Below are 22683 nucleotides of genomic sequence, written 5' to 3' on the forward strand. Positions count from 1 at the left end.
TACACATGACAGCCTTGGGAACCCCCCAGTCCTGCTGCCTGTGGCCCTGAGCCTGCATCCAGCCTTGCAGACAAGGGCAGGCACAGGGGAGCTGATTCGTGTGCAGTGGAAGGGCTAAAAAGAGATCTGGTGCGACTCACCCTCTTGGCTCGCCAGGTTTAGTTGCAGCAGAGTCTGAGGCTCAAATTTCCTCTTGAGTAAAATGTGTGTTTAGAAAGCACATAGTGTAATAAAACCTGTACCCAGCTGGCTGGGAACTGGATACACTGGCTTTCTCCAGTACTACCTGGCGGCAATGATGGATGTGGGAGTGGTGCATCCCAGGTGATCAGAATGAAGCGAGATCAGCATACTGTGTAAGAGAGTTGAAGCCTGCGACCCCCATTTTGCAGAGGGAGAGGGCAAGAGATTTGCTTGCCCTCCCCAGGCTGCCTGTACTCACAGAGCAGGTGCTCGTTTTTCAGGTGACTGCACAAACCATGCACAGATTTCCACCCAAAGCTCATATGTACTGTCAAAAAAGTTGAGCAGAAGAAAAGTAGCTTCTACTTTGGGTGCCACCACACCGCCCTTGGGAATTCCACCCCCTTTGCTCTTGCCACCTTCTTAGCTTTTAGGGAGAAAAAATATATATAACAAAATAATCTCTTCCTACAGTTTGCATCAACAGGGCCATGTTAAACCTCTGGGGAGTGGGCAGTGACAATAATCGGCTTCCTAATCTTGTACAGCTCCAAATGGGGATCAGTCAAATCGTTGTATTGCAGTTGTAGCAGCTCAATGTTGTGTAGGCCTAGCGGGAATTCCGGGCCGCAGCCTGGGATCAGCACTGCCTGCCTCTGGGTTTCCTGGCAGGCTTGGAGCAGATCTGGAAATTTAAAGAATAACACTGCAGCCCACAATGTCACACACAGCCATTTCCTAAAATAAACAAGCCCTTGGTGGGGCTGAGGCCCAGGGCGAGGAGATTTGCCCCAGGCACAGCTCCTACAGACGTTACAGACCAAGTTTATCACTGTTATTTCAGCCGCAGGAACCACTGTACCCCATGACAGCGCACAGTGGGGCCAAGCTGCCCTCAGCGACTTGGCTGTAAGCCCATGGAAAAATAATGGTGTGGGAGACTTGCAGTGGGAGGCAGCTGGGTGACCCTCACAGCCCAGGGATGGCCCAGTGTCTTCATCCGGATACAGAAACCTGGCAGCACCAGGAGGGCAGCAGAGGACGTGGAAAGGGATGGGAGGCTTTGTTCTTGCGCCCTCCTGAAAAGGAAGCTGAGCAAGGAACTGCTTCACAGAATCACAAGGTTGGAAAAGACCTTTAAGATCATTGAGTCCAACCGTTCCTGTCCTATGCTAAACCATATCCCTAAGTACCTCATCTACCCTTATTTTAAACACACCCAGGGTCAGTGACTCAACCTCCTCCCTGGGCAGCCTGTTCCAGGCCCTGACTACTCTTTCAGGGAAAAATTTTTTCCCAACATTTAATCTGACTCTGCCCTGGCGCAGCTCAGTGCCATTTCCCCTTGTCCCATCTCCTGTCACTTGGGTGATAAGCCCATCGCCCACCAGTTCTACACTTAAGTGCCGCAGTGACCCTTTAGGTACATGAAGCATCCCCCCCATGTGCACATCCCAGCAGCTTTCTGCTGGGGGGGGGGGGGGGGGGTGGTGGGGCACAGAGGGGATGAGAGCCTAGCCCAAACCAGACAGCATCTACCCTGGTTTGGTGCAGAGCTCAGCAGGGCTGTACTTACAGTTCTCTGTACTTACAGAGCAGTGCTGTCGAGGAGGTACCGTGGGTGCAGGTAACTCCATATGTAGTCTGTGATGACCCACTGAGAAACGAGGCCATGCCTAAAGCAAGGAAGGAAGAGGTGGGAGCAAAGGGAAACTTCAAGGTGCAGAACAAGCGTGCCGCTTTTCCCGGTCTGACAGCCGCCCTGACGACGAAGGGCCCGTGTCGCATGGTATGTTTAGATTTTAGATACCACAAAGGGCCCTGGCACAGCAGGGAACAGCTCGTGTTTGGCCCTGAGCTCTAGGCGACGTTGTTACAAGGCCCCTTTTCCCCTTTCCCTTCACACGTTGTGCCAGGCCAGCAGCCTGCAGCAGCGTCCCGAGGAGATGCAGGCTCATCGACTCAGGGGCTGCCCAAAAGTGCCCATGGCTGCTGCCTATAACCCAAGTGCTACGACTCATGCTCTGCTCCCACCTGCTGCGACAGGAAGAGGGGTGCAAGCGTGACCGTAGCTATTTGGGCTGTTGTTAAGAGAAGAACTAGCCGAGAGAAAAATCCCTCTTCAGAGCAGGGTTTTGCTTTCCTGAACCTTTCTACAGCCCATTTAATTTGCCTATATGCACTGCCTTAAACCCCCGCCCCACCCTCCCAAACCCCAAACCAAAACAAATACGAAACCACAAGCCCCAAAACCAAGAAACTCCCCAAACCCAACCCCCTAAAATGCTTCTTACCCAGCTGTTACTAAAACCATAAAATCATTGACTTACAGAGTCATAAAACAGGGATTTATTGTACATTTCCTGTTCCAGCCAGGGTCTTGTTTCAGCTCCCTCAGGTAGACAAAACACAGGGGACTATTAACTTATTTTAATCATCTTTCGAGCCTCTGCGTGGAGGACTTGGAAGTGGCAAGGAAGAAGAAAAGGCTCTTTTAATGCACACAGACCTGTAATTTTGGGGGCTGTGTTTAGTAGGCTGCCCGTTATTGGCCATCCTGTGCCCTCAGGGTCTGCACGCCTCCTAAAATAATTTTTGTTGTGTTAATATCTGCTCCCATTACCTGTCTGCCTGAAGTCTCAGCAGAATAAAACCTATTCGCCCAATGCTTTGCATCCCATGTCCTGGTAAAATTGATACCATGGCTAGGAAAACATACCCCTGTGCCCTTAAGCACTGAGGAGCCCAACTAACACATTTCAAAGACAGAATCACAAGGTTGGAAAAGACCTTTAAGATCATCGAGTCCAACCATTCCTTTCCTATGCTAACCCATATCCTTAAGTACCTCATCTACCCATTTTTTAAACACACCCAGGGATCTGAGCTTGGGAGACCTCAGCAGAAACATAAATGCTCCCCTTTCTTGTTCAGCTGGAATTATGAAGCCCGCAGCTTCCCTCATCCCTCAGTTTGGCACTCCTCATGTGCACCTATAACTAAGGTAGCAAGTGGAACTTCCACCTTCTCCTTCTACCTTCTCAGACGGAAAGCATGTCCGAAATTCACTCAGCTCTGCGCACGGAACAGAAGAGGAGCACCAGAGAACTTTTTATTGTCCCATATCTTTAAAAATTAGGTAAGCTAAATATCACAGCCACTGTAATTCTCTAGTTTGGGGGTTTTTTTTTGGTCAGGAGATTGCCCCAAACCAGCGATCATGTTCAGAACAGTGCTTTCACCTCTCAAAGCACAGAAAGAGCAGAAGCTCTGCTTCTGATGTAGCACCATGGATGTGGCCATTTCCACTGAGGAGTTCATATGAAGATGTTTCTGCAATTGTGCAAGCTGGTCACCAAAAACAGAGGAGGATAGGGCAGAACCACAAGGTCCTTCCAACCAAGAGCTGTGAGAAGCGACTGCTGTTCTAGGAACAGAGACTTTACCCGCAGTTCCACAAACATCCCCCTCCGGGTAACGGTACTGCAGTTGCCATAGGATGACTATGTTGGCCTAACTATTCGCAGAATCAATTTACACCAGGGAAAACATTAAAGAAACAGCAAAAGGGAGCTGAGTTGATCACGTCACCCCCCCCCCATCCCAAGGACAGCCAGTTGAGTGGTATTCAGGCTTGTGGACTTCAGACCAGGAAGGCTTTTGCCAGTGTTTCAGAGCGAGGTAGCTCCCTTTTCACTGAACTCCACTGTTCCTCCTGGGTCTGTGTTAATATAGCAGCTCCCCTGCACAAAGATGAAGAGTGACCATCTACAATCACTTAACTGTACCGATTGAAATGTAATTAAGTGTCCTGAAGGCAGCTTCTGCTGCTGCACCAGGGGAAGATGCTTATCTACCCCACCTCCCAGCATTCAGCTTTATTATTATTTTAAAGAAATATTTCTCAGTAATTTCTGAATATGAAGTAGCTGCTGTGGTAGTATTATGTACAGATGTCCAAGTTTGCTATGCATTCATTCAGTTCATGATTCCAGTTGCTGCTAGATGCTGTTATGATGCCCACGGAGATAATGAACAATGCATCCTTCCCTCCCACTGCAGGCCATCCTAGAGACACGACAGAGTCCTCTGAACCCTTCTGAGTTATAATCACCTCCAGATGGAGCATTTAAGGCAAAAAAACCCCAACCAAATCCCGCAAAGCTCTGTAATACCATATACATTACGCAGCGTTTCTAGTCTGGCCCCTGAAGAAAGAGTTGGAGATGCCTAGCCCAAGGGCCATAACCACTCAGAATTTAATTTCATTAAACCATAAATTTACCAGTTCAGATTTACAGCCTCTCCAGTTGCACAGCCTGAGTTTGCTTCTGCTCCTGCTTACCCAGGTTTCCTAGTAGCACCCAGGAGTATTAGGCACCAAATCACAACCCACCCTGCCTAAAAACAAGCCCTGTGCAAACGGCAGGGTTGGTAATGGCCTGGTATTGCCTGATGCTGGGACTTGCCACTGCTCCTGGTGGGATTGATGTGCTCTGCCCGGGATGCAGTGTTACCTGTAAATAGAAGCCAGCGCTGTTTTGAGTGTGTCTTACTTGTGGCTTTAGGAGTTAGAGGTGGGAGCACAAAGGGCTCTGCATGGGAACCTAGGCAAGTTTAGGGAAAGAAATGCTACATCTCCCCGAGAGCTTTAACTCACACACCTGCGAGCCCACAAGCAGCTGATGCTCTAGAAAACCAAAACCCGTGAAACCTGCCCCTGCAAACCCCTTTCTCATTGTAAGAAGCCGAGTCGGGTGTGCAGAAGTTTTCAGCTATTCCAGGCTGGGGTTCCCAGCTGCCTTGCACGTCTGCCCCGACTGTGCCTCTGCTCCATCAGACCCCTCCATGTGCATGGCTGGGACGCTTTCCAGATGAGCAGCTCCCCAGTGCTGATTTTTAACTTCATGGCTCCATCTCTTGCCCCATTTCTCATGTACTGAAAAGCTTTAAAGTTGGGCATGACCCACAGCCTGTGGCGTGTGCCCAGGCTCTTTGAACCCCTTCCTTGCTTGCTGGATCTTTCATCCCTTTGCAGCACTCCAGGGCGTTCGGTACCTGCAGTGATTTAAAAAGCTCTTTCAGCAGGCCATGCTAAAGCTCTTCCCCCTCCCCCTAAGAAAAAGTGATTTGGGGAATATTATGGGAACTTGAGGACTTTCATAGCTCTTAATCCCACACACACTTTGGTGGTGGCAGAATAAAAATCAGTCCAGGAAATGATTAACATGTTTATTGTCCTGCTGTTCCCTGATGATACTAAGAATGTTTCCTCCGCTAAAAAATAACAATAAAACTTAATTACGGGGGTGACGGTGTTGAGAACTAAGTGTTTCAGAGCCGCTTTGCTTCTCAGCAAACTTCCAGGCTCAACTAATACCCAGAGAAAAGGCCAGTGGCGGTTTTCCAGGAAATATTTATAGTTTTTATAAAGCATGGCCATTCCGCTGTCCCTCCTGAGTCTCACTTTCACAAGGTCCATAAAACTCACCTCCCAACAAGCTCTTTGCAGGCTAGGCTGGTTTGGTCTGATACTTCCCCCCCCTCACATTTATAGACTGTTCGGACAACAATGCAGCTCTTTTCCTCTCCCCTAAGCCGCAGACCCACTTCCTAAAATTGGAAACTCAAACCCTTTTTAAGCAGTGCAGCTCACAAACACACACACAAGTATTTGCCAGTTCAAGGGGACAGGAATAAGACACCATCAGTGGTTTGTGACTTGGAAAAGCTCATTTGTTTTACTCGCTAAGGGCTAATTAAACACGCCATGAGCCTGTCCCGTCCTCTGTTGGCAGGGCTACGAGTCCCCATACTGGAGTCATTACAAGTTTAGGAAAAGCTATTTCCCAATACCTCTGGATTTTTTTTTTCTCCATCGGCATCTTTCCTCAGGAAGACGACAGCAGGAGTTTCGCCTGCTCTGCATCTCATCGGCTCCAGCGCGTCTGCAAACCGGCAAGGCCCCGTCCCCCGAAATTCAAATAGCATGGTTATATGGGGGGTTTACAACGGTCTTTGGGGGGTGATCACTGGCTCCAATTTCATTCTCCCCTTCATGCGAGGGTCACCAAGTGCTTAACAGCACGTAGACCTAGAAGGCCCAGGCACCTTGAGGTTATGCCAGAGGCTGCGGCCTTGCTGCTGCTGTCATCCATCCCCATCATCTACCTGCAAAATTATGACAGTGCTACGCACCCTCTGCTTTTGCCGCTCGGATCTTCTGCAGGTAACGGGGGATTTGGAGCAGCTCCAAGGTGATGCATGTTCAAAATGCACCAGGATCCGTCCTAAAAGACATCCGATACCTACTGCAACTATGCCAAGCATCAGCACGGCCAGCAGAGCCCCCGGGACGATGTCCATTCCCACTGGCTGGAGGCACATACGTAAAACCAAACTGCAACTCCACACACCCCTTTGCAACCGGCTGTGGGCACTTCCAGCTGGTGCCTGCAACACCCCAGGTTAGCTGGCAGACAAGCAGTGCTCCATGATTAAATTTGAGTGCGTGTTAGTGTCTCGTTGCTGCAGGTCCCCTCTGAGCTTTTTCTAGATAAAAGTTTCCGTATTTCCTCGGTGTTTGAAACAAAAATCATTAGGAAACAGCCGTGCAAATTATTTCCCTGATAAAGTTACTTCTGAAATGTCACAGGCTCAGCCCGTTTTCTCAGCTGCTTTCGGGCCCCCTGAAGTGCTTTGGTATCCAAAACAGTAAGCAGCCAAGATGAACTCCTTCACTTACCTTGTCTCACTCTAACACTATACATTGTTCCTGACATCTTCCACTTTAAAAGATGTCAGTGGAACTAAGCCCAAATTGCACAGACCACCTTTGGCATTTCACTGTAACAGGCGCAAGAGATGCTCCTATCCCATCCTGCTGACTTTGTGCTGACAAACACCTGCTCAAACCAAGATGCCTCCACTTTCAAGCATCCTTTTTCACAAAGGATCCCAGTGCTGGAGCAGTCTGCTTCACGTACAGAGTGGAAGAGAGATTGAAATTTTAAAATGTGATTCCGAAGTCTGAGAGACACAATCTAGATTTAATCCCTGAAACGTCAAAGACTCAGGAAACTGCAGAACGTCTGCAAAATGGACTCAGGAACTGCAGAACATCTTTCCTGACTTGGCTGATCTCTCTGTGATCACCACTTTAAACTCCCCTCTTACTTCATCTTTTCACTCTGCCATACCATCACAACCAGCAGCACATTAATTTACTAGTCTTAGTTCTCTTCCCTTTGTGTGCCTATGCAAGGAATGGTTCCCTTGTTGCCACTGTGTCCTTGCTACCATTAAACAGATTGCAATTTGGTTTGTACTTATGATGCCGCTCTTGCCAAACGCAAGTCTTCTGGTCTCTGAGCTGGCCACCCATCGCACTGACCTCAAATTTAGCCAAGCTCAAAGGCTAAGGACCAGGGTAGGGAGCAGAGAGCATGCAGGTAACTGGCCACGCCACCTTCCCCATTTTCCAGCTGCAACCTGAAGGGAGTACTGACAAAGACCTGAAATTATGTTGTTAATAGACTATGAACTGGATTTCCCATCATCTGGGGTTTGGACATCGAGCTGTAGTAGTTCTGCAGCTTACATCTGTGCTCACACAGGCACAGATTACATGTGAGGAGGCACTTTCTGAGACTGCCGTTATCCCCAACACAGCGACAGCCTGAAAGCGTACGCCAGCAGCGACTCAAACCCCCTCGCTTCATGCTAAGCCCAACATATGCTTTTGATTCTCATACCAAGGTGCTCTAGTACCAAATTGTGTAAGGGAGGCTGACACTTCATTCAGGGAGCAGGTCGTTTTGACCCAGTAGCACTAGAAACAGTGTGACTAATAGCAAAGTAGATAAGGCTTTGGACACAGGTCAGGGGGCTGTTTTGATGTCATTACGTGTTAGTACAAATATTTACAAACTTTACAACATGACAAATAGCAAAAGCATAGCCCTCAATTCAAGTAAAAAACAAAAAATTCTGCCATTTCAGGGGAAGACTTAACCTCATCATGAAAACGATTTCAAAAGTGTACTTAAACCATGCCAGTGTTCCAGGGCGAGCTGCAAGGATGGAAATGAAAGCAGTTTCCCTGCATTTGTCCTTAATTTATCAGCCTAGCTTAGTAGTGAACATGATAAATTACTTCTATAGTATCCAAATTGTATTACGGTGTTAAAAGATGCTTGAATTTGAACATAAAAACAGTGAGAAGCCTATGATTAACAGCCTCTTTTATTGATTTAACAGCATAACTGGCTACACCTACAAACCTAGCTTCGTGTTCCGTTCAGCTTTGGATTCCCCTAACAACGTTGCAGCCTTAGTTCAGGCTTACCCGTACTCACAGCAGTTCCATGTTACAGGGAAGTAACTGTGAGTTCACAGAATCACAGCACTGAATCCCAGGACCAGAGAAACTTCTGGCACCACAACACTTCAGAGGCAGGGTGTATTGACCTGTGGTTGCGAATTTGTCAATCTGGAATGAGTAAGCTCTGACGTCTTACAAGCCCACGCTGACCTGCTGAAGAAGGCTCATATCTTCCCTCAAATCACTGGCTTCATTTCAACACTTCCTGGGGGATGCCATTCTCCAGCATATCAGAACTAGTATAGGCCAAGTGTCAGTTTGGTTACCAATTCCTTTTCCTATCTAGAAGACGAATTGCTGGAGCTAAAAAGGTTTAGCAGTAGCCATTACTGTCAGTGGTAAACTTCTGTCCTAATGGACACCATTTTTAAGTTTAAACCAATAGCTTTCTGGGCAGCAACAGGACATTCTTCTTCCATGCTCTCTCTCTCACATGAAGTGGAGCCCTCCTGCACGAATTTGACACTTGATCCAAGCTGACTCCCTATGGGACCAGCTTGGTTGCCTTGTGCTTCATGCTCCGGGAATTAAACACTTGGAGAAACACACAAACAGCCACCTGAAATGACTTAATATATGGTGTCAACAGTTGAGCCTACTAAGCTGCAGACACAGTGTTGCCAGCTCCAGAGGAAGGATTCCTTCTTACCTTCTTCCAAGAAACTCCCTTACAGGCTCACTACAGTCTGTGCAGCACGCGGACACAGGATGCCTTGTGTGCTGTGCTCTGCCTTCCCCAGGCAGACTGAGCCCTGCAGCGCTTTGCGCAGCCAAAACCAGCAGTAACAAACACAAGTACGGACAAAGCAAGGACACCCTCCCACCTCCAGCCAACCCACTCCCCCAAATCTAACCAAGCAATACAGGGATGAGTCTGCTTAATTCTTCCCCAATTTCCCTGTACTTGGGCTCTGAGCTCTGGCAGGAAGGGTGATTAAAAAGGCACCAGCTCAGGTGTGTGTGTACCAGACAGCACAGCACACTCAGGTAAGGGCTCCCCCAGAATCTACCTAGTCTAAAGGGTTCCCCACTAAACCCAAACCCGCTGCATCAGAGGCAGCTTCTCAGAGATCCTGCTCTCGTTATCCGGTTGTCAGAGATCACCTATTCTCTAGGCTTAGTTCAGTAATGCCTCAGGCAGCAGAAAGCTGACAGGGACCTGAGGTAAATGACCAAACATAATCACTTTGTACTTAAAAAACCAAAACGGATTAAAGACACGAAATATGTTATTTCTTAAACTTGAGTTTCTCAAGAGCAAGTCCATTGCTTTGCCAGAAAAGGCTACATTACAATCAAAACCTTCATGTCAAGACATTGAGTAGAAGTATTACAGAACCGAACTCCTGCATCTGGCGCTCACCCTAACTTCTCCATGAACAGACTTTCTCCTTTCAGCACTAAACTCCCCGTTTAAAAACAGTTCCACAGTTGTAGTGTAAAACACATAATTAGGAAAAATATAGATGTACTGTCTTACTTCCTTAAGACAATTTTATTCCAGTACTTCTTCCCCCTGGACAGAGGAAGCTATTGTAACTGAGCACACAACAGCTCTTTCATAATAGAAAAAGTTACCAGCATGCACATAAGTTGCAGGGAGAACAGGGGCTCCATACAATGTCCGGAGCCTGTTAAGGAACACATAGCCTTTATACGCTGTGGATTAAAGAGCACAACCATCTGGTCAGCTTTCAGGCTCAATGAGCCAATGTGATCCCGCCTGCCAATTTGCACGGCTGGGAAGGAAAAAAAAAAAAAAGAGTCCCATTATGTATCTGTCTCAGTAATGTCTGATGTTATGGTTTTAGAAACACTCTCCTGTTCTGGGATTATTTCAAGTTCTATACTTTAACAATACACCTCTTTCTGCAGGTACAACTGGCAACGCTATGTGCTATATAAATACTTTCCTGGCTGTGTGATGTAAACTGAAGATTTAAAGGATAATGGCACTAAACTGACACTTTTTACATTGTTTTTAATTCCTTCTTCCAACTTTTTTTTTTTTTTACAAGATTCACTATCGCAGAAGCCAAAAGGTGAAGGATTAAATGAAGTCTTCACATAAAAGCTCTAAGGATTGATATTTAATGAACTGTGAGATGTAAATCAATGCACAACAGCACAGTTTAAGCTTAAAATACTAGGATAACATTTATATTAAAAATAATTCACCTACAGATAATACAGTCTAGTGTTTATTGTATGTTATGGAAGGTACACTTGAATTTCAAAAATTTAAAACATATAAAAAGTGGTTAAGGGCTAACATTTTATCAACATGTGATAAATGTGTAAGAATGTTTATTATACAGCAGGGTACAATGGTAGTGTTAATGCCAACAGGGCACCACAGAAGTTAGTTTAAAAAAAATTTCCACTATGCTTTATACAAACAACACCACTTGCTGTTGTTTAAGAGTATTGGGAGAGGATCGCTGTCGGAAGGATAAGCAGTCCTATAACATTGGTTTTTTTAATGTTAGATAGTGTCAGAGTACGTAGATTGGTGAATGTTTCAAAATAAAACTAGAAATGCTGTAATTACTTCACAGAAATGCACATCCAATATTTGTTTTCAATAAGAACAATAGGTACAAGATTATAACTCTCCCTATATGAAATAATTTACACACAGATGAAAGCTACACTATCTAAAATAATCACTAAATACATTTTTCTTCTGGGAAATAAACAAGCAATTTTTGTTTTGCATGATCAATATCAAAAACATATAGCTGAAGTAGTATCATTTAAACATAACTGAGGCTCTAAAGTAAAAAATAAAATTTAAAAAAAGGAAGAAATGAGAGAAAAATATTTTTTCCATGAATGTGCAACCTAAAATCAACCAAGCTTATATTGTAGTACAACCATATTAAGAAACCACTGATCAGAAATACAACTTTATGGAAAAAGTTTATAATCCACAAAACTGTTCATCAGGCCATGAAGTAAAATAGCTCCACAGTTTACAGATAAAACTGAGGCCACATAGATGCGTGCTATGTCTTATCTCCAGTAAGTAGATACTTAGGCAGAGGATGTGACACTTTGTTTGTAGACAGCATGGTACGCATTTCTCAGCAAGACATAAGGGAAGCAAGACTCCAAAAGATCCATTGTCAGGAACGGAGACTCCTGCACAATCTGAAAAACACCAGAAACACCAGGTTTTGCAGAACACCTACTACGGCCCGCAGAGCTAATCTGTTCCACGGAGGTACTTCTGGTCTGCACCACCATGACATATTTTGTAACAAAAAGAAGTAACATGAAGTTTAAATGCTGGGGAGAAGCACTCTGGTATGAACTCACTGCTTCTCAAAGCCAGGCATTTAGCTTTCCCTACAAACAGCCACTCCCAAGAGATATGTAACACTAAAGGAAAACCTCTGAGCAGAGGGCATTCCCCCCTACACACTCTGAACTGCACTTCTCTAACGTGAAATTTCATTTTAATATGGCATGTACTGCACTATCAACAGATGAGATCTGAACAATGTGACACAATGTTCTGCAACAAAGGGCAATGGTGAAAAAAGTGCGTATAAATGAAAAGAATTTATTTCTGGCATTAGAACTGATGAGCCACCACACATAAGGTGACACCCAAGATCCCCCTGAGTGATGCAAGGTGGAGCTTATTCCCTAAGTTAGTAGCACGTGAGATAGATGAAAACTTACCATGTCTAGTAGTAAGTAAACAGATTCTCTGTTCCTTGTAGTAGTTTTGTCCGTCTCCTGCCCGATCTTCAGTAGACTAGACGATGCAAGCTACAGGAAAACGAGTATTTGAAAGCAGTAAGTAAAGCAAAGCATCGATTGGCTTGTGCTGTTCTGCTGTGCACACACACAAAACCCTGCTGAAGGAGTCAGACACTGCGGTGCACTACAGAGCTAAGTACGGAATCCTGAACACATGAACCATTGCTGGGCTTTGGTCTCAGTGAGCCACTGTTGTTTCTTTCTAGCAGTATGCACTGCTTCCCCACACTAAATAAATTAATTTATTGCAAAGAACTTTTGGTTGCAGTCGTCAGTTGGCCATTATAAAGTCTACTGAAATTCGTGACAGAACTTCCATGGGATCAAGGTCTCACTTCGCTTGCACCCTCACACCAAGCAATGGCATCTGCCTAAAGCACACGTTTACTGGTAAGGGACTTTAACTTCAAATGTTAACTTTAATATCCAAACCAAGATTCCTCTTGAACAAATTCTGTCATTAATCCATTTGCATTATGAAGTGAATGCGCATAAACTTCAAAGTAACTTTTGCACGTACTCAGTATTAAATAACCCAGTAAGGTTTTTTTCCTGTATTTAACTCTGTCAGGAAAGTAGATCCCCAGCAATACTTTTTCTTCTTAAGAAATGTTTTTCTTTCGGGCTAACAGCAAGTGATACATAAAAGGTGTTCGAAAAGAAAGATTAACAAAACGTCTGAGCCATCAAGTCATGGTCTGGGCAGTAAAAGCAGTGGTCTGAAACCAGTTCGTAAACACTGGAAGAACGCAAACCTCATACCGAAAGTGTTTTTATCACATGAAGCCACACTGGCTTCCTTCACTTGTCAAGCGCACGCAACTTGACACAACCATTTCTCTTTCATCTTTTACAGCCAGCAGTTGCATTAGACAAGGTCAATGACCAAAGGGGTTTTTTTTCTGTTTTACAAAATGCGATGAACTTCCAGAAGTGAAGGATCCTTTTAAGGAAGAAAAAAAAAAAAAACCCCCAAAAAGAAGAAAAAAATGTTCCTGCGGGCTTCCAGTTACGGAAAGTTCCTATTATCCCACTCCCATACATGTCTAAGATACCTAAAATAAGTCAGGACGGGAGGGAAGATATTTTTTTATATTTCAAGGGCAAAGAGCAAAAATTATCACTCAAAACCAGTATTAATTTTTAGAAATTTAAGTAAAAATGCCACTTGAACCTTTAAACTTCCCTTCAAATACTGGCTAGTTAAAAGCCACTTTAAAAATTCTATTTCTGCTTGAGCTGCACACCAAGATGTATTTAAAATGCATCACCACCCCCTAAGGGCTTTAGATTTTTTTTCCCTAAGCATCACTAAGGATTTCAGCAGCTTTGATCTTCAACCTACTCTGAAGCATAAAAATTCCTCTTCCCAAATATTCCTTCAACACAGTGCTATCAGACAGTTGCTGCTTAAGAAGGGCAGGCATGTCAAAAGGCATAACTCAAAAGCCACTCTGGAGTTACCTTCTTTGAAAAGATAAACTGAAGAGTCCAACGTTATCGCGGGAGAAGCCTGCTAGACAGAGCCCTGACTTTATATGCATTGCACATTTATTTTTCCAGTCAGGGGTATGTGCTAAAATACTAAGGATTATACTGGGGGGGGGTGAAGGGAAGACATTTGTACTGATGTACTAGCTACTTTCCAACACCATGTGCAGCTGACTAGTGCTAAAGGACTACTCTTAATCTACATATAGACTCGTATTAACAATCAGATTTTCTCTGTTGCCCACCAAACTCAGAGTTACATGAAATCAACTGCATTGCGTCCCAAATTAATACTGCACTTTCTACCTGAATTTGAAAATATTTCCTGAAGTCAACCAGAATTTTTCTTGTCAAGACATGAATTTTAACCTATTTCTAGAAAGTAACTTCCCCACACCCAAATTTCTCCTAATCAAAATCAACACCACGTTATACAGTAACTTCAGTTCCTCTGCAATCTATAACAACAGGAAAACACTTAAGTAACATCACAAGCATTATAAAGCAATATTGCTATTGGAATAAACATTGGTTCATCAATACTCATCCATACTGCTCTGAATCTTTATAGCATGCCCCAGTGAGTAAGATTACTCTGGCTGGTGGTCACTGTAAAGGTATCTCTTGCAATAACATACACATTGGTTATTTCATGGCGGCACTGTGGAAGATTAAGGGGCATCAGGGGGTGAGAGTTCCCCTCTTTTTAGAGATGCTAGCTCTAGAAATGAAGTTATACTTACGGCCAGAAATTCTTTAAGACGGTCTTCAATGCTTCCCTTGTGGATGGTAAACAAAGCTGCAGCAATCTGGTTGATAGCTTTTGCCAAGCAGTGAATGTTGTTGCAATGCCCTTGAATAAAAACACACAAAGTACCTCAGCATCATCTCTGAAAATGACAGGATTCTTTGGAAAACATCACCGAAGAGCAGAGAGACCTGTCGTAATACAAGATAAACTTCTAGCATGTCACATAAGAGGAGCAAAGCTCTCTTTCACACTGAGCTGAGTATCAGCAAAGCCACCACAAGTACAGATCTCCCTTCTGAACACTGTAACAGGCACAACAACCTGAGAAAGATCCTGGCAACTTTTAGAAATAAAGAGAATATACTGGAGGTCTATTTGGTTTCTACAAGACTTGAGCATATTCCCACTTGACGAGGCTAAAGAGACACATGCAAGCAGGACTTTTTCAAACTATCTGCCTGGTCTTCTGCCCTCTGGACAAGTCATCATGCCCAGACAACATCCACCCAAGGGATCTACTCAAGAACAAAAGTGTCAAATTGCTAACTGCTGTACATTATACCATGCCTAAAGTTCACCTGGGAGGTGATTAAATGACACCAATTTTCCAAGAGAGCAGAAGTAGTGCTCCTCAGTAAGCCTGACCTCTCTTCTGAGCAAATTAAGTCAAATCTAACACTTTAAACCAAAACTAATAGACACCTGGGTAAATATCCTGGGACAGTGCTAGCATATAAAAAGGAGGCAGTCTTTGAAAGCACTGGCAAACATTCCAACATGCAAACGCTAAGGATTCTTAACTATTCTTTTTGATCATTGCCAAGCACTGAGCTCATTTCTTCAGTCATTTATCACAACTTTGAGATCTTGCCTGAAGAGCAAGGTCAGCGACACCCCATCACTTCACAGGAGAAATTATTTTCTTCCCAGTGTATCACTATTCTTACTTAAAATTAATTTCACCTGTCATTTTATTGCCCCATTTATTCAGTGCCACAACATCTACCTGCAGCACTTCACTCCTCTAATACCCTCAATAACTTGGCACAATGTGAACATTTTCTCACCTCACTCTTTGCTTCCCCACCCAGAGGATCTATGAATATGCTGACTAGTAGGTCCCAGCAAAGGTCCCCGTGGATCTCCACTAGCAGGACCCCAGAGTTGATACCCCAACTCCTGCTTTTAAGTAGATACTGCTGCATGAATGTGCTAGTCCAAAAAAAAGAATAGGTCACCACTTTCCTTGAAGATCAGTCAAGAACAGCTCTCCTGCTTAATTCTGCTGATTTAAGTTTATATTTGTTTCTGAAGTGACTTCACTTTTGTCTCAGACAGTAGAGAAAGCATGAGCAAGGGACTTGGGCTGAGGAACTGTTGCCGTCCAACCTGTTTAGAAAACGCTATGTGTCTTACAGACTAGTCTTGTATTCTAGCCTTTGGACAAGAAATGAGTCCTTTTGCCTGATATCTGACTAGCAGCTCAGATTTCTCACTGGGAACAAAAGTACCAGGCTGTTAGAGTCTGAGCCTTTATCTGGAGCTAGTGGAAGAAATTGGCTTGATCTTGAAGCAGGCAGAGAGAACGCAGACACTGCTAAAGCCGTCCAAGAACTGTCTGTATTTGTGAGGTATTACTTGCCAGATTACAAAACTGAAACTCCAAATCTGTGACTTGTTGATGGATAAATTCAGGATTTACTTCATCAAAACCCAGCATTTATTAAGTTCTCACTCTGGAAATAGCATCTATATTAAGTGTTTAAAGCCAGGTGTTCTGCAACAAGGGCAAGACACAAGTAATATTATGCAAGGACTGACAAGGTCTATATTCTGTTTGTTGAGTTATTTTTGTAGAGTGAACATATTTTACGTATTCCTTTTGCCAGGCTCTTTTCCTCTCAATAAAAAAGAGCCCACTCAGTAAAGAGTTACATAATACAGAGGCCACATCTCATAAAATCCGTAGCAATTCCTAATACGGGATTAATTTGAGTTCTAGATGTAACTTCTCTTCAGGCCCAGTTTTAATGAGACTAACTGTACTTTTAGAACCCATTCTGAAACAAGGCTTCACCTGACTTCGTGTTAAGAGTTACTGAATGTAAATGAATTCACAATGGAATATCAAAGCTACAGAATAGGCAGAAGATAAGAATTATCTATTGCTTCAGCCTGCTAAGATTGTAAGGGCTACATGGGGGATCTTGGAAGAGAAGAGAGTCTGAGGAAGGCAAACCTGCATGTGCTTTTAATGTGCTGGAGAACCTCTAGCTAGCCTGACTCATGTTCTTAGAGAGAAGCTTGCAGAGAGATGAATGTGAAAATATAACAACCGTTAAAAATTTTTTAGTTCTGTTTCCTTGTCAAGTTGTGTAAATTTTGAGACTCTACAGTAAAAAAGATGCTTTCAAAGGAGAAAGCACTTTATGGTACATAAAGTTTTTCTTTTACAAAATATAACCAAATAGTATTTAAGAGATGCACTCCTAAACACATGTAAGCAAGTTCATTTGGTCTCAGTTAAAGAGAAGGAACCTGGCTGACCTTGAATGAGCAAGCTCCTACCCGTGCCCCTCACCAACCACACTGGATGTTCCTTGCTCTTGCTTATACTCTCAGTCAGCCATCATGGCTTTGAAAGAGCTCGCAAAGAGCCACAGAAATACTATTAGAGTCCAGTTGACATATAACACCTCTCCAGGTTACAGATTGTTCCCCTTATTCATCAGAACAAGCTGTTACTTTTAAAATTTTTAACTTTTCGAATCAATGTTCAAGTTCTACTCATTGCAGCAGAGATTTATCCTTTTTTTCACATTTTGCAAAAGGTTACACTATCTGTTTAGAATGCACCTCGAGTTAACAAATCCCTAATCTCTCAAAACTGAAGAAAACGTTAATTAACCCAATTTAAAACAACAATCTGCATACTGCACTAGGTAGTACAGAAGGCTTTCAGAATTTTTGGTTTTTTTTCCCAGTACTTTAAGTTTTGGTTAGTGTAGACATTCTTTGTGAGTTAAATTTTGATCAGATTTAAAATAATGCAACTTTAAGAAAAAACGCCACACCAAAACCCCAGTGTACCCAGTAAGTGGACCAGTAAATAGGGGCATAATACACATGGTCTTTTATGCGAGCCATGCTACGCATCACAAAGGAAATAGCTTGAACAGCTGAAAGGTGACTTTCATGTGTGTTGGAAGGATTTTGCCACTTTGTTGGATTTTTTTTTAATTTAATTTTGTCTGAAAGAGAACTTTTCTTTGTGGGTTACATGCAAAGAATAATTTCCTTGAGGCAAAGATTTTTTTTTTTTTAAATAAGAAAGTTCAGCTACTGCATAGGATATAATTCTGACCACAGCTAACACCTTCCAGATTCTGATTTCCAAAATTTTATGCTTAGTAATACGAACAGCATGTTAAATATAGAAAAGACACCTTGTACGAGTGGCCCAAAGCCAACAGAAAGATTACTAAAACATCCATACTATTACATAAGAAGTTTATGGCTAATTAATGTAAATGTATGCTCTAGCAATTGTAGATACTAAGATGAGATTGCCCCCTACAGCATCTGAACTACTCTTAAAATCACAGGTAGAAGACTCGTGTTTCACGTAAAGTTATCATCTCAAAGAAGAGTTAAGTAAATGCTTTTCAAGCGACTTTCAGAAGAGCTTTCCTCAATTAAGACCAACTGACTTTTAAATTTGTCAACTAAAAAATGTAATTAAATATATAAAGTGAAAGTATTCAGGAAATTACCAGGACTATTAGGAAGAAAGCATCCAAAGCAAGTATTTTGCTGACTGTACATTACCTTCAATGGCGGGGCTATACTGAGACATCACATTACTAGCCAAAGTCGGCAAGGAGACTGCCACGAAGACCATGAGAAGGCAAGCAATTTTATATTCTTCCTCTGGACTAATGTTTTCTACAGAAAAAAAAAAAACCAAGAGAAAACAAAACAATAAACCCAAAGTTCTTTAGTAGAAGTCATCCTAAAGTATTTCCTTTCAACTGCAAGAAGTTTAGATTATAATATGTTTGACCAAATTGTGTTACACTGGTAACAGCGCTGTCAAAGCCATGCAGTGCATTATTCAGCTGGAACTTGAGCTCCTTATGCCTACTTAACACGGCACAGATTTGTTACAGACCTACACAACAGATCTGATCAATCCCTAGTCCTTCACAACAGACTCCTATTTTCATTGTCCCTAAATTCCAGCAGCTTTCACCATTCGCTACCAAATTCTACACCTAGTTATACTTTTCTGGAACAAAAAATAATTCATATGTGGTTGAAAAGATTCTCAAGCTAACACATCAGTTGGCATCAGGCACAAGGGTTCTTATGCAATTTGTGAAGTTCACTGAAGGAACAGAAGTTATAAAGTCTCCTAGCATTTTAAAGATTTCCATACACCTAGGTGCATTTTTTCCCCCCTCCATTCTTTTTTTCCCTTTACACTTATATTTTAAGTTGTAACTTCTTACCTGACTTTTGGGAAGACAGTGCTACGACCAAAGCAGGATCAATCTCACAAGGCAATCCAGCAGCTGATGATAGTTCATATACATTCATTGCCACCTGAGGATGAGAAGACAATTACAAGACTAAAAAGACAACACTGGATGCTTTTTGGGTAGACGTGATGAAGCACATTTTTGCTGTCATGTTTAAATTGTTCATATTAGAGCCTGATGCACTAAGGAATTTCAGAGACTTGGCTAGAACAAGATAAAGAATTTATTTCTAACCCCCACTGAACAGCTGGGTGAGTACTTGGTGTGCTACATTATCATTTCTTTTTGTCAAGCCAACCAGAGCTTGTCTGCTTTCCTACATTACCTCCAAGGCAAACATCCTGGCTGCAAATTAGCAGTTTCTACATCTTTCTTTATCGTTCAAAAGAAACTAACAGATTTTCTCTACCAGCTCTGAAGTATGGGCTAACACCTGCAAATACAGCACTTTCAGACACCAGCCAGAGGTCATGATCTGGTGAATTAAGAGTAAGGCAGAAATCTTACAACAGTCAAATTTGATACAGATTCAGTGTCCAGTGATTACCAGTGCCAAGAATTCAACTGTAACAAGTGGAGGGACTATAAACATCCTACAAAAATTTTCCAGGCTGTATTTTTTATTGCCCTTAAAGGTTCTTCTCTCTTTGTGCAGTGTGCTTTTCGGATAAAGTATCTGATGCTGTAGCTCAGAGGGATCTCTGCAAAAGCAGGTTCATGCCAAATACACAGGGCTACGGGAGATGCTAGCAATGCTCCTTCCTGCCATTAACAACTGACAAGTTTTACACTTTGCCTACAGTTCTCATGCATAGTTGGTCGGCTGCACACAGGGGGTATTGTGCAGTTTATCCTTATCTGTGTGCTCCAGACTGGCTACCAGAGGGCAAGTTCTGATACGGAAAGTATAGCTGTGTTTGCACAGTGCTATGCTGTCAGCAGGATGTATGATACTAGCTTCAGTACAGTCCTGCGTTCAAAGAATTACAGAGCATCTGGATGGGAGCTGGTTCCCAACAAACTGGTTGCGGCACAACAGTGGAACAACGCAAGCCTGCTTCTAAAAGCCTGTGTAGACATCCCAAGAAGTTAATGTTAAAAAAGCAACCAACCAACAAACAGACAAAAGGAGAACAAATCTCCATCTTGCTTTTCGTTCCAAACCTGAAGTTTCAGGGATACAAAAATAAAAGTGACATTTCATAACAAGTATTTATTTCACAGCTTTAAAGCTGTTCATGCTTTAATTCAGTATACTTCAAATTCACTATCGAGGAAATGACTATGAAGTTATACCCTAAATTATGCCCAGTTGGACAACTGTCCCAAACCATTGTACAAAGGATTGTACAATGTCTCGACAAGCCTTCATTTAAGAAAAACAACTCTGCCTTATTGTCCCTCTCCTGGTTTTGGCTAAGATAGAATTAACTCTCTTTCTTGTAGCAGGTATAGCACTGTGGTTTGGATTTAGGATGAGAATAATATCGATAACAGATGGTGTTAGTTGTTGCTGGGTAGCTGCAGTGCCTACACTATGCCGAGGACGTTCCAGCTCCTCACACCCAGGGAGCTGGAACACCACAGGGATATTCCCTGCTATAGAGCATCACACTCTGTATGTACCTGGGGAAGCCAGGTGGGAGTCAGGATCGCTGCTCAGAGACAGACTGTGCATTGTGCTTTTTCACATGTGGTGACCAACTGCATTTGTGCATCTATTGTTTTATGTATCTTACACACACATACATATAAATAGTTACTGCATATATATGGTATTATTATTATTTATTTTCTTCCTTTGTTATCCTATTAAAGCATCTGGGGTGAGCAGGCGTCTGTTTGGTGCTCTGTTCCTGGCTGGGGTTAAACCACCACAGTCCCCAGAGAAGTCTCTCTTGCCTACAACTGCACTGATGGCTGTGACAGGGCCAAGAGAAAGCTCAGACAAGAAGCTGCTGATTGTCCACAGGGCTTAATCATTAGCAGACTCACAACACAGCTTGGCCCTTCCAAGACGCTGTTTTCAAGACAAAGCTCTGGCAGAGCTGCAGGGTAGCACGTGCCAGAGTTCCCAATATTCCCAATAGGAACTATGGACAAGACTACACACGTTTGGCTCCTCCTCTGTGCAGCCCTCAAGCATTAGCCACGCTAGCTATACAGTCTAAAACAAGTCTCCACGGCATCAGGCCACAGCAGAAGACGTGACACCTACAGTTGGTACTGTGCACACACCAGCACATTGGCCTGTACTGCAGCACTTGGTATTTATTTCAGACCCTGTGAACCAGGAAAGGCACACACAAACCAGATACGTTTCACAATCACAGCACAACTACAGCAGGCCACAGCCAAGTATTAGGCTAAGCAGAAGCAACAAGGTGATGCTGCATGGCATAAACCAGAGAACAGCCCTCAGCATGGTTTTATTTAGTAACAGATAGCTTTGGGTTTTTGCCCTTAAATTACTCCAATGGTTACATATTACTCCAGTGATTTCCAGATTTTCCTCCTATCTGCTGAGTTTAAGGATGTCTTTAGAGATCCACTGAGAGGTTTTAAATGATCTCTTATCATTGGCTTAAAAAAATCAATGGCAAAACACTCTTTTCAGTGGTTACTGTTGTGGTCTTTATCCTACCCTATTTTTCAACACCCCTTTGATACCAAAGGCTGTAAGATGCCTTCTGAAAACATCAGGCAAAGCAAGTGGTGAACTTCGTCTCTTCTGCGCTCTGATTCTTCAAGTGCAACAATGGAACATGATGCCTTGGTGATCAATTATCTTCCCTGTAACTACTGCTAAGAATTTCAGAAAGCCTTTTCCTGAGAAGCGCAAAGGCAACACACGTAATTTTAACGTAATTTTTAACATGAGCCCGTATCTTTAAGTTAATTTTCTATAACATTTCCACAGAATTCCTCTATTGTGGTTATTAATTTCACTGTTTTCTGGGACATCAAATATTCATGTCTGGTTTCTCAGCATCACAAATTTCACAGAGAATGTGATTATAGTTTGGAGTGAAACAGCTGTATGTATGAAGTATCAGAAACTTACACTCTTCTTACAACCTCTGACACATTTTCAAACTGCTAAACTCTGTCTTCTGAAATCATGAGGTGCAGCAGAACAGGCTCTGAATTGTTCTAGTACTTCTAAAAAGGGGAAGGATGTTTTCACGTATCGAATCTTCATACACAACAGAACTTAAATTTCCTTCCTCAAGAATAAAAGGCAACATATAAAGTTCAAGTTTAGGAATAACAATGTATATTCCAGCCCTCAAAACCCACACTTTGCTCAAGGGCAGATTAATAAAAATTGTTTCTGTAGAAGCGAATCAAGAATTGTGCAATATATATCCCACTACAGAGTTTCTGGAAATCAAACTGCCACAATACCACTTGCCAACCTTCATGGGCCCCCAGCTGCAGTAAGATCTCAAGAACCAGCTAGGCTGCAGCTACTGAGCATACGTGTCCAGAAGCCACATGATGTACCAACAAGGGGGTTTGGATGGAAGCATACTACCATAGAGAAACAAGGCCCTTCAGTT

General features: G+C 43.1%; 1 protein-coding gene across 2 annotated transcripts in view; it reads right to left on the minus strand.

The window, feature by feature from the left end:
* Nucleotides 1-10641: 10641 nt before the first annotated feature.
* Nucleotides 10642-22683, minus strand: part of NCKAP1 (NCK associated protein 1) — a gene marked incomplete at its 5' end in the record, with an annotated part of 57702 nt that continues 45660 nt past the window's right edge. For both annotated transcript variants that reach the window (XM_084264302.1, XM_084264303.1), the window contains 5 exons: nt 10642-11719; nt 12257-12346; nt 14572-14681; nt 18408-18524; nt 19091-19184. In XM_084264302.1, the coding sequence (XP_084120428.1) occupies nt 11603-11719; nt 12257-12346; nt 14572-14681; nt 18408-18524; nt 19091-19184 (528 nt within the window). In that variant the 3' untranslated portion in view covers nt 10642-11602. The remainder of the gene's footprint in view (nt 11720-12256; nt 12347-14571; nt 14682-18407; nt 18525-19090; nt 19185-22683) is intronic.

The sequence above is a fragment of the Gallinula chloropus genome, assembly GCF_964237585.1.
Source record: "Gallinula chloropus genome assembly, chromosome: 5".
Taxonomy (NCBI): Eukaryota; Metazoa; Chordata; class Aves; order Gruiformes; family Rallidae; genus Gallinula; species Gallinula chloropus.